Below are 14,994 nucleotides of genomic sequence, written 5' to 3'. Positions count from 1 at the left end.
GGACTAGTGATCTGTTAGCGCTGGTAGCCGGTTTCTGGCAGCAGCAGCTAGCACGCTGGATGTCTTAGCAGAAGTTTGAACCACACAGTCAAACCAGTATAGTATTTGTATTATTTTTGTTTGGAACAGATTCGAGTTGAGACTGGATTTGCTCCAGTTCAATAACAGCGTAGTAGTTTCCCCTGGGCGATTCGCGTCTGAGAAGGTGGCACTTAAAAACGCGCGGAGTAGCCGGGGGGTGACGACCAGCGCGGTGGGGCCGCCCGGGAGGAGGGCGCAAGGCCCCGCCGGCGGCCGCAAGGCCCCGCCGGCGGCCGCGGCCTCCGCGGGGCCCAGCGGCGAACCCGGGCCAGCCCGCACAGCCTGCGGCCTCCCTCCGCGCCGCAACGGCACGCCGGAGGCCGAGGAGCCCCCGCCTGAAGAGACGCCTGGGTGTGGGGGTTTTCCCCTCTGCCCCCCAAACGCCGGTGAAGCGCCCGTCCGACCGGCAAGGCGCAGCCGCCGCCGCGCGCCGCTAACGGCTCGGCGGCCCCGCCCCCGGCGCGGCCGTTAACGGCCCTCCCCGCGCCCGAGCCCGTCCGGGTCGCCGCGGCGGAAGCGCCCGCCCTTCCCGCTGCCCGGCGGCGGCGGCGTTGGGTGGCAGCGCCAGCCTCAGCCGCGGGCCTGCACTCAGGTAACAGCCTTGCATGCAACTTCCGTGCCAAAAAACAACCGAGCGACCAACCAAAAAGCTTTGCTAACTTCCCGTTTATCGAAATCCGCACAAATCCAGGGCTTTGGCCTCAGATCCCTGGTTTGTGCGGCGGAGGGCCTGAAGCAGGGCCTCACTGTAGCGTGTAACGTGCTCCGTGAGAAACAGCGATGGCGCCGGTCTTGCAGAGATTCTCTGCTTTCCTCTGTTTCTGCAGCCGTCTTGTCTTTTACCCTCCCTAAAATTTTCAGAAATTAGATTGTTCAATGCACTTGCGTCTCCTACTAGGTATGGATAACAAGAAGGGGGAGAGAAGCAGGTCGCTATGTGCATCATCACAAGAAGAGCTGAAAGTCCGAGGTGGGTGTTTCTCTGTTGCACTGCTGTGGTGTTACTTGTTTTATCCTTTGTATGAGTTAACGTGTTTGAGTGTGACTTTCAGCATTGTCACTTACTGATGGTATTAGACTATGGCACACTGCAAGAGATCAAAAAGCCTCCTCAAAAATAAGGTTTCGTTGTGCTTTAACTTGTGTGAAAAGTCATCTTTGTAGACCATAGTTATCAGCATGCTTGTCACTGCTGCCTTGTGTTATTCTAAGGAAAAGAAAAAAGGAAACGAAAACGTAGTAGAAGCAGATCATCATCGATTTCATCCACATCATCTTCTAGTACTGCCACTACATCCACTTCTTCCTCCTCATCACGCTCGTCATCGAGGTCTTCTTCCAGTAGCAGAGGTAAGCTGCCGCTACTGTACTTCAGTATGTATCAGTGGCGGTTTCCTGTGTTGTGGTTACCTGTGTTGATAGCATTCTTAGAAACATTTACAGCTTATTTTAAATGTGACTAAACTGCTACAAAGTGATTATTATAAATACTGCATGTTCAGAGTGTTGTCATACAGCCTTTGGCAGTGTTAAAGTAACTCCTTACACACTGAATGTCACGTTCCTGTGTTGATTTAAATACCTTCAGAAATAAAATTTTGTTTTGTTCAAAGAAATATTACTTTGTAAGAATATACCATATATATTTAAAACTCTGCGTTTTTAAAATAAAATGAATACAGATCTTTTTCTACTTTGCCTGTCTAGACTAGAGTTAAAAGTTTTTGTTTTGGTCTTACTTTGGTCTTGAAGTTTCAAACGTGAGCATAAGGACTTACGAAAGGTATATTAATACAAATGGCTGAGTTCAGTGGGACTACAAAACTAAGTGTCGTAGGGTTAAGACTTTTCGTATTAAGCTGGTGCTTACTTGGAGGACTTGAAGTAACTTTAGTCTTTTTTAAAAGATGCAATCTGAAAGTAATGCAGGTTTTTTGTAAGGGTCCAACTTGTGACTTCAAGGGAAATGTAATGCTGCATTATTTTGATATTCTATTTTGAAATATTTTATATCATTGCAGATAAACTGAGCAAATTGCCCTTTCTGAACATGATACATTAGGCTAAACACTGAAGCATATTTTTCCTTTCTAGTGTGATTGAGAAGATGGTATGAACCACAGTTCTCCTGACTAAAACTCTTTAGCTTCAAGGTCAGATGAAGCTTCACAGTCCCATACTGAACCTCATATTTGTGATTATAAATTTGCTGCCGAACATAACTAGGATTTTCTAATCTTCCCGTAACGCAAGGTTATAGATTAATTATTTCTTGGACAGTGCTTCTGGAATTACGTAGTCACTAACATTATTAGCCCAGTTAAACCACATTTACTTGTACACAACTCTGTAAAGCTGGAATGCCTATACTAAAGAAGGAAGAAAAGAGAATACTTTTAACACCACAGATTAGCAAAGACTTAGTTCCACTTCTCTTGAAGTGGGTTTAGTGTCTATATGGACATATTACTTGTTCTCATACTTCAGTGACTGATTCAAAGTGTCTAACATTAACATTTACATTTACAATGTTCATATTTGTGAACTTGTACATTACAAGTAGGAACTTTCTGAATTTTTGAATTAGTTTTATGCCATGGGATATACTCTAAAATTTTTGAAAATAATTAAAATGTCATGTCAGGCACTGGCTGTATGAGGATTCTTGGCATGCTTTCTTGTGCATTATGTTCTTAGTTTTTGAGGCTGTATCATTAGAAGTATGCTTTTTAATTCAGCAACATTTCTTTGTTTTTTGTTTTCCAAAGTGTATTTCTGAACGATTATTAGGAAAGTTATCAACCAGTATCCAGAAGGTTAATGGCACACAAAAGCAGAGGGAGAGTTTTCTTAATGTATAAGCATGGCTGTTCGAGTGAGAGTTTTCTTGATGTATAAGCATGGCTGTTGAAGTGCTGCACTGATGATGAGCAATACAGAAGATCATTGTCAAATACTATGATTCTCTTATCCAAACAGTTACTATTTGAGAGTTTGCTTAGTCTTTCCAGCTCTGACAGTTTTCTAGCATGAAAAATGCATTTCCATATTCCATTCCAAAACCTTGTTTCTGATATTGATATGTTGGACATCTTACTAAAATTTTACATTTTGGCCTCCAACTAGACTAAGCTGAAAAAAACTGAAAAAAAAGCTGGAAAAAAAAAACCAAAATAAGTCATTCAGAATTTATCAGTCTTTTAGGAGGATAGCAAGGAATATGTATCTGGGGGAAAAAAATCATTCTGAATCAGGCCCAAGTTATCAGTTTGCATGCTTGAAGATTTGCTCACAGGCAAAAAGTTCCCTAAATTTTTCATTCACAAGGGAGAGCAGAAGATCTAGAAAGAATGTCCTCCAAAGGGCATATTTAAACAATTGAATTTACTCAGTCTAAAGAAGAAAAGACATGAGGCAATCAAGTTAAGACAGATATATATGTGTAGGTAGTGGCTGCTATGAGGAGTAAGAGAAAAATCTGCCTGTGACTTTCAGGACAAGAAAAAATGACCTTATATTGCAACAGGAAAAATCTGAATTACATCTAGGAAAAACACATCCTGGCAGCAGAATGCTGGAATAGGTTGTCTAACCTGCAGTTAAAGACCTTGAATGCTAGAAGTTGTCCACGTCTGATGTATTGGCTGTAATAGAAGTGGAGCTGACCTTCCTTGGGATAGCAGAATGGAGGTTTCTTCTGGTCTTGTTTTTTATATTTTTCTCTTTTCTTATTTAGAGACTGCAATTGCAACTCTGGCTGTAAAATACTGGGAAGTGGCTGGAAAAACTGAAAGGAGAGTGGGGGAAACTTTTCTGCTTTCTGAGTGATATCCCCCATCCACCTTCTCCAAATTTCCTAGTGTTATAGGTTGTATGGAAAATCAAGCTGTCTAATTTGAATGCAGAAAGGACATCTCTGGAAGAAAATACATTGGGATATGGGAACTTGACTGCAGCCTAGTAAAGAGATGGAACAGGGAAGGGTGTTCCCCTTGGACAGGGGACAAGCAGGCAGATCAGATGCCAGAACACGGAGAGGTAGGGTGACTGAGTACAGAAACTGAGACAGTGAGAAGGCAAGATGGGGAGGGATGGTGACTCAGAACGAATGTGCAGGAGGAAAAGTTGGTCTGGCTGGGCCAGGAAATCAACAGTTGGAAGCACGATGGAAACTAACTGCAGCAGAAGTCTAGAGGAGTTCATCTGTGGTGTGTGATCATAAGGACTGTGACTAGGATCACAGCAGATAAAAACTGAGACTAGAGGGGATATGGGTGAAGGAATCAAGTTAGGTGAAGGGGCAGAACTGTTTGTGCTAATCACAGTTTTTCTGAACCTGGAAGGAAACCCAGTGTTCTTGAATGTGCCCCTTTTCCTGATGTTGGTAAATATTTGTAAAAACCCTCTGGTGGTGGTGATGTATATCCTCCCCTTTGGGCACTTAGTCCAGTCTGTTTCTACCAGGAGACTGGACAGGGTGATAGACTATCATTCTTATCATTTCTTTTGACATATGCTGCATTTGTCATTAGGAGGCCAAAAGAAGCCTCCTTGCTTGTGCAGCCTTACCTTAGACTCTTCTAACTGTTGAATCTAGCTGTGCTCCTGTATATTCTATAATGTTTTATCTTTTGCTTGGAATTTGTTGTGAAGAAACTGCAGAGCTTGAGGGTAGTCAGCTGTAAGACTAGACTGACCGTTTGTCAGTCTGTCTGGGCTTACAGTCCCATTCTCAAAGACAGTGCTTCAGAATCAACTTCCTCACATACCAGTGATAGTGTAAGATGTAAAGTGTATGATCAGCTTATAGAATTTGTGGGTTTCTGCTCTACAAGGTTTACACTTTGAGGTTGAAAAATGAGCTAAGTAAGTATGAAAAGGACTTTTGCCTCACTTTAAGCAGTGATAATGTTTTCAGTGGCTTGTCAGCCCCTATGATACGTTTTAGTGACTCCTCTCTGAGTTTAGATTCCTGGTTGTAAAACACTAATGTAAGATAACATACTGGAGAGATTTGTAATCTGTGAAGCACAGCTGCAAAAAGAGAAATTCTATCTCTAATAGTATAATATATTGATATAAGTAACTTACTGCCACTTACTGGCCTAATATGGACACTGAAAAATACATGATTTGCTCAATGATTAATGTGTTGCATTTCCCAGATTAATTTCAGCCAGTATTTTATATGTTCATTTGAATTAAAGCATTTTCTTATTACACACTTCATGTAAAATCTTTCTTATTTTTTCTGTTCTAGGTGCTTTGTATGTAAAATCAAATCTCTCTTTCAGAATGTTAAAATAACAGGATTTTTTAATTTTAGATTCTCCTAAATCTAAATCGAAGAAAAAGAAAAAAGAAAAACACAACAAAAAGGTAAACATTAGCTGAGAGAAATCAATAGTTAGTTGAATGGGAGATAGATCCTCATAACCTTAAATCTCATGTAAGATTTAATGCTTTTGCCTGTTGCTGTGCACATGTGAAGCAGGCTTCTGGAGCAATAGCTGATCAACTGATAAGTAATTATAATGTACTTGACTATATGTTAGAACAGAAATAATTTAAGGTTCTTTTTGCCAGTCTGTAGATTTGTTTCAACTAGAATTGAAAGTGGTCTTCAAAGAAAAGAGAAACAGGAATCTTGATATTTTAGACAGTTTCTTCTGGCAGAAATTCTATATAGTCAGTGAAGGAGAGCAATAGGCTCTCACTGTTGTAATTTTTTTTTTTCATTTCTATAAGACATTCTGTTGTGGGATTTTATATATTTTGAAGTACATTAGAAGAAGAGAGAGAATCGGAGAACATACTGGTTTTGTTTCTCAAGATTCTGAGGGCTGCTAACCTTGTTGCACTACTTTTTGTGTACTTCTATGTATGCGTTCAGCAGTGGTAAGGGCAGGCAATAGGGGTTGTCTGACTAGCCAAGGCAGTGAAAGGCTAGTTGTGGGTTGTTTTTATTCCCTTTTGCATCTGTAAAGAGTTGGAATATGTACCTTACACCTGCAGAAGAGGAAAAAAGAGAACAAAGTGAAGAAAAAGAAAGAAAAGAAGAAAAAGAGAGAGAAAGCGGGACCTGTCCAGCTTTCCAAGGTATGTTTGTGTGCATCTAACATCCTATTATATTCCTCATCTACACAATCTTTCCAGTCATAAAAATGTCTGAACATTTTTGTCTCAACATTGTCTGAACACTGTTGATGTCTCAACATCAATTTTGTCATGAACAAATGAAAGCATTTTTTTTTACAGACAATTATCTTTATACTTCAATAACTATCGTTAAGATTTGTAACATTTCAAAATAAAGCAACACTTATTTTCATCCAATATGTGATTTCATTTTAGTTCTTTAAAAACAAAAAGAAGAATGAAAACTACAGCATGATAACAGGAAAGAAAATTAAGATGAAAATAAAGAAGACTAAGAAGGATAAAGAGGTAATGGATGAAAATAGTCTGTATGTCCAAAAGGACAGTCATATTTCTCTTTTTTCCCTAATATTTGTCTTTTTCAGAAGAATAGATTTTATAGCTAAGAGTTTTAAGTTGAACATAGCTTTTAACGTGGCTATAGTGCCATCTGAGAAATCTAAATTCATTCCTTTGGGTATATATTTTTGAGATATGTGAGTGGGCTTGGAATACTCAGGCATGACTAGATGACCAAAGAATGCATGTGTAGGTACTCGGAATTCATTTGTCATGCTTAGCTGATTTATGGCTGTTCCCATTGATTAACTTGCCCCGTTTTTAATTGTCCTCCTCTCTTTCCAGTCTCTTGTGATCAGATGTGGTAATTCCTGCTTTCATCTATTTTTGTCTGAGTGTGAGAATAGCCATTATTTAGAGAGGAAGAGAAGAAGATGATAGTATTAGGACCACATGCTCACACATTCTCTCAAAGCAGTCACATTTTTTCCTGAGGCTCTCAAGGAATTCGATGTCATAAATAATAACATCTTGTGGTATTGGTATGGGTGTTTAGACTCAGTGCATAAATAATAGGTTGGCCCTTTTCAGCAGTTTTCACACCTTAGAGTGATCTACAAGAGAATGTCTGACACTCATCAGTATGTGTAAAGTGTTACTTTGGGGAGGTACCCAGTTTGGATTCTGATTCATAATAATTCATTCAATAGTTGCCAAAATACACTCGAGCATGCTGTGTTAAATTTAATCAAAGCTATTTTCAGTTGCGTTAAAGTCTGGGATAAATCATGCTGAATCTGATTTGCTAGCCTTGTCCGAGTAACCTCCTTGTTATAATCCTTCAATGTCAAAGATGTCTCTTCTTTGCTTGGGTTAGGTGGTCATGGTCATGAGTGTGCTGAATTGAACAACATCCGTTATTCACAATATTTTAAGATTCAACTTTTTTTTTGTGACTTTAAAACACTGGAACCAAGTGTTTTGACTGTTCAGGGCAATTTTTATGATGCTTTTTTGCATCTCATATGATGCTTAGTGGAGCATCTTTAGAAAGTGCCTAAATTCATGGTTCCTTTCTATTATCTGACAAGCTGCTGCTCATGCATCAAAAACTTGATGCATCCCAGAACACAAGACCTGCTGTGTCTACAGTGTAAGGAAAGGGATGAAAAAGTTGGCAGACCAGAGAAAGTTGACTTAGACACCAGAGAATTGCATCTGTTCTGCTTGCGAGGTCCCTCCTGAGCAGGCTGTGAGCTACATATTGACAACTCAGTGGAGCCTCTGCAGGCAGCCACTTAGAAATATCATGAAATAGTGACAGTGACAGCTTGTCTCTTACAGCATCTCTCCTGAGTACCTGTTGCCTTACACTTGCTCCAGACATTCACACCTATCAGGTAGCTAGTAATATCTGCCATTTGAATGTGATAGCACTTGCTATACAGCTTGCTGAGTTGTGAAAACCCACACAGAAAGCAGGCTTATGCAGCATTTGGCCCATTGAGTAAAGGTCTGTTGAACGCCTACCTCTACTTTTGTGCTCTACAGAGAGACCGGAACCGTGCAGAGCTCCTTGAATTTCTGAACTCTGCCTTATGATGGAAAGAGTGCTGACCAAGGACTTGCAAATCTACCAAGCCAACAATCATCATGCCTAGCAAAATGCTGAAGGGGAACTCAGGGAAAAGGGCACCAACTTGGACAAGACCAGACTCTCCTGCTCGGAAGACAATCAGGATGTCCTTTTTAATGGCAGAATGAAGAGCAACTGATAACTTGTTAATGAAGATCCATGTCCTCCTTTTGAGATCCTAAGGTAATAGCCAGGCTGTGATGTTTAAAAAGAGCCTAATAGTGTGTCATTGACAGTGATAAGAAATGATACACTGATGGCTAATAACATAATTTGTATCCTAGCTGCATGCAGAATGCACTCTTAATTTCAAATGTCTTAATGTTTTTAGTAGCATAAATGAAACAATATCTGTAAATGTTTATTTGAAAGATGAGGCATTTCTATATGTATATGTTTTTCCAGCAGTGGTTTTACTTGTCCTAAAGAGCAAGCTGACCTTTGTAAATAGAACATACTTTTACATAAATGATTTTTTGAGAGTTCATTCATTAATACATTATTTTCTTTCAGAGTTTGAGATATAATCCTTCTCTGGACAGTTTATTACTGTCTATCACTAGAAATTGTAAGAGTAAAATATTCTGGAGTAATAAAGGTAGCTGAATATTTTTATCCTGAAACAGAAGCAGGAAAGGTGTTTGGTTTTGTTTGCCTATCTGGATCAGCTGTTCAAAGGCAGCATTCACTCCATAGATAGTTTGCCACCAGTTCTGCAGCTGCAGATATCAGGGCTGAAAACCGTGGAGATCTGGCCTGCCTTTCTGATCCTGTGATTCAAACCTTCCCCTGTCTGAGGACCCTCAAAACGTATCACATATCTTAGCCTGAAAGAAAGAAAGAGAGCCATAAGAATGATCCAAAGGCAGGCAGTGTTCCTTCCAGATGTGTTGCTAGTCCACTGTGAGACAAGACTGGTCTGGATATGCAGCTGGACCCCGATGTAATGTGAGTGTGTGCGCTAGCCTCAGTAGTTCACTCACTGCTTGCTCACTCTTGAATTTTGATTACCCAGCAGGCACCTGTGTTGAGTATATGACATAACCCTGAGGTGGGAATTCTGCTTGAATTGCTTCTGTAGCAAGTGCGCTTCAAGAACTACAGCTTAGGTACACATGAAAAAAGAAGTCAAGGATAATTGACAAGAGGTGTATGAGGTGTACAGTGGTCAGAGTGTGGGGAATTTGTTAAAGAGCAAACAAAAAGAAAACTCTTTGTGTCTGTGTCTGAGTGTTTTGGGTGAATCTTAGATGCACACCATTGTTCAAGAGATACTTTTGAAACTACTTGATGTGTGAAACCTTCTGAAGATGCCAGAAACCTGTCTTTTTTTATAGTTTTTGTTGTGAAACATTTTTGTAATTGTTGCAAAGATGTAACTCTTGAAACCATGATTCCAAAGAGCAAGTGCCTATGTCCTTGATTCATGAAAAGACATAGATAAAAACTGGAGTTTCCTTAGCTTCTATAACCTTGTGATAGAAAGATTTTTTGGGGGAGCACTCTTCTGAAATGCCAGTAGGGAAAAACAAAAAAGCCCCAAGCTCCTTCTTTGCTTCATGGGATCGCGCTTTGGTTTGTGCTACTTTGGTATCTTGTATCTGGAGATGCCAAAACATCTTGTGCAGATAAGCAGCTCTTGTCTCTTGACTTGTCTTAACAGACTTAATTCCAAACACACTCTCATAAGATACCAACACTCTTGCCATTTCATAAGTTACATTATATGTAAAACTAGTATTATTTTCTGGACAAAGGAGAAGAAAATGCAGCAAGATCGAAGCCAGTCCAGAAGCAAATAGGAAGTGGAAAATTCAGAAATCTCACTTTATGAAGGACTTCATTGGTTAGAAGGTTCAAACTTAATCTGCTTTTTGCTGTCTTACTCATATTCAGTCTGGCTTGTGAAATCTTGTAAAAACTCCTTCAGTATTGGGCCAGTAGGGAAAAGGCAAAGGACCTTTAGTAACCTTTAGTAACGCGATGTGGTTTGTTCTTCTTTTAGTTTGGTTTTTGGTAATTGCCAGCTCTGACTGTACAAAAATGAGTCAGACCTTTTTTTTTTTTCTTAAGGAGAGAAAAAAAAACTTGTGAGACTTTTACTTGCTGTTTTGAAGCAGAGGAATTTTATCTGTTTGGTTTTAACGTTCTGAATATGCCCTTGTCAGGCTTTGAAATATTTCTATGTTAGGATTTATTTCTAAGCTAGCATTTCTGTTAGAAAACTTTGTAACTTCTGTTGCTCTGATTTGGTTTTATTCTTTCCTGCCCAGTAAGATACGAGTGCTGACTGAAACTTCCCTGTGGTTGTTGCTTTTATAAACCTCCTTTTCTTTCCCACCTTTCTCCATGTGGATTTTGGATGTCTAAAGAGGTGGGAGTTCATGTTGCCTCCTTCCTTCTCCCAGCCTTCACCAGAAACCTGCACGGAGATCATGTGGGGCTCCTGTGCGTGCAGCTTGGTGAGACTATAGTGTCTTTGCTGCTTGGAGCTGGCCAACAGGTTCCTGTGTCAGTAGCAGAGATAGGCCCATACAGTCAGAATAACTGTAGGTGCCTTCAGGTGTGCCTACCTCTCCTCAGGAAAGAGTTTCACTTGGGTTGCTGCTTAAACCAAAGAATAGCTTCTTAATAGTGCTTTAAGTTACTGTTGCAGCTGTTAGAGACTGAAGCAGACATGAAGATGGTTATAAGGTAAGAGATTAGAGGAACCTGATGTAAATTTCTAGAGCTGTATTTCATGAGGGAACCAGGTAGCAGCGCAGAATGTCAACATGATATGCAAACGGGAGATAGACCCCAAAAAAGTAGGTATCATGAGGGAAGATGAGAATACGGAAAAACAAAAAAGTCGTGAGATAGAGATGGATGGCAGTTCTGGTGTGTTAGAAGTTGAGGCAAAGGACAGATGATAAGGGATTGCAAAGGCTTAGCTGGCTGGGAAGTTGAGATTCCTGTTAAAATGGTAAATGCTGGAAGTTTTTCAGATACGAAACTTGCATTTTTTGTGTGTGTGTGATGGAATTTTCCCTATCTCACCCCTCTCTTGACCTGTACCGTTTTCTGTTCTGGGAATCATGCTGAACTCAACTGCTTTTTTTTTTTTTAATATACATATTTGTGTTTATATGCAGATATGTTTATGTGTGTATGCATGTGTATATATATATATTTAAACAACAGAAATTCTAGAAACAGAAATCAGTGTTGAAAAGAAAGATATTCTATGAGTTGCTGCTGTCGTGACCTTTTCCTTGGCTCCTTTCTTTATAAGTGTTCTCTCCCATTATCACCAAGATGTGTAGCAAGCAGCAGAACTGATAAAACTTGGTCCTTTGGGATTTGTGCCCTTTGCTCCTTAAGCCCTTGCTACCACACTGGCCCTGCCTCTCACTTGTGCTGTAGTTAGCAGGCACACGTGCGTAATGGTTGTGTGCTTTTCATCTTTCCTATGGCAAGAGCGCTCATTTGGACTTTGTGGATCTAGCTGCTAATTGTCATGCAATGAGAAAGGAATCTGTTATTTTTTTTAAAGATCTCTCAACCTTAATGTGGTACAAATTTGCAGTGGGCTTAAAAGTTATTGGGAGGGGACAGAATGCAGTTATATAAGTTTCTTTCCTTGGGGAAAACAGACTAAGTCCCAAACATTAAGGAGAGTTGATGTAAGTAATGAAGTGATTCAGCCAGTTCGCGAGGGCAATGCAGTCCTTTGTTAGTCTTCTGCTTCCTTTATGATTTGACTGAACTTAACTCCCTGGCCTGTGCAAAAATGTATAAGAGATCAAAATGACAAAATACTAATAAAATACCATGTTCTGTTGGAGGTACTTGCCTCCATTGAACTAGGAGGCATGATCCCACAGCACTGAGTGAGGCTGCAATTTTGCCACGTGTTCCACACTGAGTACAGTTAAACATGGACAACTTGTGCTATTTTGATGTTCTTGTATGGTTCATATTGCAGGAGTATACGAGCTTCCCTGTCATCTGTCTAATGTCTCCACCTGCAGCAGGGAAAACTGAAAGATTTCTATATCCAGGGAAAACTGAAAGGCAACAGGGCTGACATAACTTGTGTGAGGCCACAGGCTTGCTGAAGCAGCCCTGGGGAGGTGCAGGTGGAGGCCTGGCCACTGGATGGAGCTCTGATACTGTACGTGTTACACATACACCTCCTGCTCTCGCTGGGTGTATTTCCAGAATTCTTGCTCAGCTCTAAAGGTTGGGAGCTCCGCTCCTATTTGGGCAATATATGGTTGAATTTTAAGTAGTAGTGGGTTCCCCTGAAAGTGTATGAGGTCCTGGGCACAGCTGAATATCCTGCCGTCTGATGGCTCGTTTATATTTGAGGCTGTAGGATGATGAGCTTTTGAAGAGCTGCTCCTTAGCTAAAAATAGTGGCAAACACCCAGCTGTATATGGACATATCTGGATGAAATGAGTTATCAAAATTCATTTTCAGGAGAGTTTGTTATTTATTTGGCTGTTGAGAGTAGGGTGTGTTTTCTTTTTTGTTTGTTTGGGGTTTTTTCCTGTTTGATTCTCATCTTCTTAAATTATGATTCATAAGTGTGAAACTTCTAGACTTTTCTGTGGGGGAGGACAGGGCCTGGGGCTGATGGCTCTAAGGAAGCATATTTTCAGCCTTTTTAAGCATGATAAATGTACATTGACTACAGAGGCACAGTGCTTAAGACAACTGTTCTGGTATCATGCCAACTACTGCCTTCCAGTAAGGTATTAAACACTACAGCTAGTATCAGTTGTGGTCATTCTGCTCTTCATTCGTGAGCTGTTCTCTAGGTGACAGTGACGTGGAGCAATGACAGTGTGAGCCAGGCACTGTGCAAGAGGAATCTGCAAGCGTGGGGAAAGGCCAGGTTAGAAAGTAGCTGGCTTTTTCCTGGTTAATCGCTGCTGTAAAATCTACCAGCAGGTGGCATTGCTGTCCAGGTAGACTGTCAGGGAAAACTGTTGGGTTTTTCTTTGCCTTGGACATTGGCTTTGTGCTTTCTTACTTTGGAAATCCTATGAAGGGTTCAAAACCTGAAAAGACCTAATTATATGTTATTTAGAGGGCACACTTGTTACTGCTGTCCTATTAATTTAACCTCATGTGTGTTCATTTTTGGCTGTGCTGGGAACAGACAGTAGCCTCTCATGCCAGGCCTTGCGTATAGAGGCAGAGAACACCTTTAACTTCAAAGCAGCTGAATGAAACAGGAGCAATCAGCTGAGCACCAGTTGGGACCTGGAAGGACCAGCTCTTCTCCTGGGACTGCTGAGTTCTTTAGAAATGGAACTGCGATCTTCTCCATCTGTTAAATAATTTCAGAGCTCTGGTGCCAGAATATAAAAACCTGAGGAGTACTTCACTGTCACTACATCATACCACATCTGGTTATTTAAACTATCTTCAGTCTAAATCAAGTGCAATCTGTTGCATTAGGCAACCTGACACTTCTGAGGATGAGTACTTTGGAAAAGGGTGTGGACCTCAGCCTGCTGGAGGCCTCTAAGAACATGGCATAATAGTCACTAAATAGCTGTAACAGTAATTATGTTTTGAGAATAAATGTTCTGATACAGAAAACATGCATGCTTTTTCCCATGTTTCTGCCATATCTATCATTGGGCCAGGTTAGATTTTATTTGGTTGAGACAAAATGTAATTGACTAAAATACAGAGGTGAGATACTATGTTGAGTGCTATAATCTGGTCCAGCTAAGACCCTAGGGATTCATAATTTTATTAATTGTACTGTACTCTGGTGTTCATGAATCACTGTATAATTCACTGTGTTTCTTGTAGCACTTTCCCGTGCCCTTTGTTATGCTCATTACAATCTGATCAGGGAAAGATTTTTCCCTTACTTTGAGAATATCTTTATGCAGCAACTGCACAGAAAATACATGTCAGGGTCTTTGAGAGACCTGTGTCTGAGGCCCAGCTCTCAGGGTCAGAACAGTATCATTCTTCTGTGAGCCAGCTTGAAAGCCGGCTTGTCTGACCATACAGAGGAACGAGCGTTCCCTTGTGCTGACAGCCCACAGCGCGGACGGCACTGCTGCGGAAGGGCAGGCGCGGCGATTGCGAGGTCTCTGCCTGGCACGTGGGAGTGGGCCTGAGGGGGGCCCAACAGTCTTCCTTCTGGCAGGCACAGCCAACAGTGTTCTCTGACTCTTGCGGTCTGGTGTGCTTCCCAAAATGCTTTCTTGGCAAAATCCTGGTGCAGTGGTGTCCTTTATCAGGGAGGTGAGGCAGAACACAGGAGCTTGAGCATAGCCTTACATTCAAGGCCCAGCCCTCTATAGCTCTCCTCATGAGAGAGGCATGTAGCAATGTTTTGGGGAAAGAGTGTAAGAAACAGCAGAGAGCACGTGCTTGTCCACTGTTATGTTTTCACAGCTTCTGGCAAGGAGCGGCTCAGGGCCTGTGCTGTAGGCTGCATCGTGACCATTGTGGTTAACTTACTTACCCTCTGAACTCGGGTAGTCCCTTTTGGAACCATTCATCTGTCTGATCGCCACAGTGTGCTGAGTGATGTGATCTGTGCTCTGGTGATGCTTTGTGTGGGGGAAGAAATGTTTCTTCTTGTTTATCACATGCATGCTTTGCATATACAATGCTTAGCATGAGAAGTCCTAATCCAGCTGTGGGCCTCTGCAAATAAGAAGGGGTTCTAACCATTTTGTCACTTACAACTTCTCATTTTGTGGTAATACTGATTAACCTAAGATGTGCTTGGAAGCATGTTGATCGAGACTTAGATTAAAAGTTGTACCTGTAAACCACTTAGCTTCAGAGAATTTCAGACCTTTGCAGTTGTTTGATT

The 14,994-nt window shown here is 41.0% G+C and overlaps 1 protein-coding gene across 1 annotated transcript; it reads left to right on the top strand.

Annotated features, from left to right (window-relative positions):
- The first annotated feature begins 598 nt into the window (after positions 1 to 598).
- LOC134138343 (ADP-ribosylation factor-like protein 6-interacting protein 4) lies at positions 599 to 8,624 on the top strand. The gene is made up of 7 exons (XM_062571858.1): positions 599 to 673; positions 980 to 1,051; positions 1,294 to 1,431; positions 5,408 to 5,460; positions 6,097 to 6,180; positions 6,436 to 6,528; positions 8,071 to 8,624. Exons 2-7 carry the CDS (start codon positions 982 to 984, stop codon positions 8,119 to 8,121), a joined length of 489 nt encoding a protein of 162 aa, XP_062427842.1. The 5' UTR covers positions 599 to 673; positions 980 to 981; the 3' UTR covers positions 8,122 to 8,624.
- Positions 8,625 to 14,994: the final 6,370 nt, after the last annotated feature.

The sequence above is a fragment of the Rhea pennata genome, chromosome 3 (genome assembly GCF_028389875.1).
Source record: "Rhea pennata isolate bPtePen1 chromosome 3, bPtePen1.pri, whole genome shotgun sequence".
NCBI lineage: Eukaryota > Metazoa > Chordata > Aves > Rheiformes > Rheidae > Rhea > Rhea pennata.
Note: the sequence above shows the minus strand (reverse complement) of the source record. Positions and strands in the feature narration are given on the sequence as shown.

What these genes read in the sequence shown, in the direction of transcription:
- LOC134138343 (XM_062571858.1), top strand. Translation starts at nt 982, where the DNA reads ATGGATAACAAGAAGGGGGAGAGAAGCAGGTCGCTATGTGCATCATCA. An exon ending in AAGAAAAACACAACAAAAAG is followed by an intron (nt 5,461 to 6,096) that starts GTAAACATTAGC and finishes TTACACCTGCAG; the next exon opens with AAGAGGAAAAAAGAGAACAA. An exon ending in AGACTAAGAAGGATAAAGAG is followed by an intron (nt 6,529 to 8,070) that starts GTAATGGATGAA and finishes TGTGCTCTACAG; the next exon opens with AGAGACCGGAACCGTGCAGA.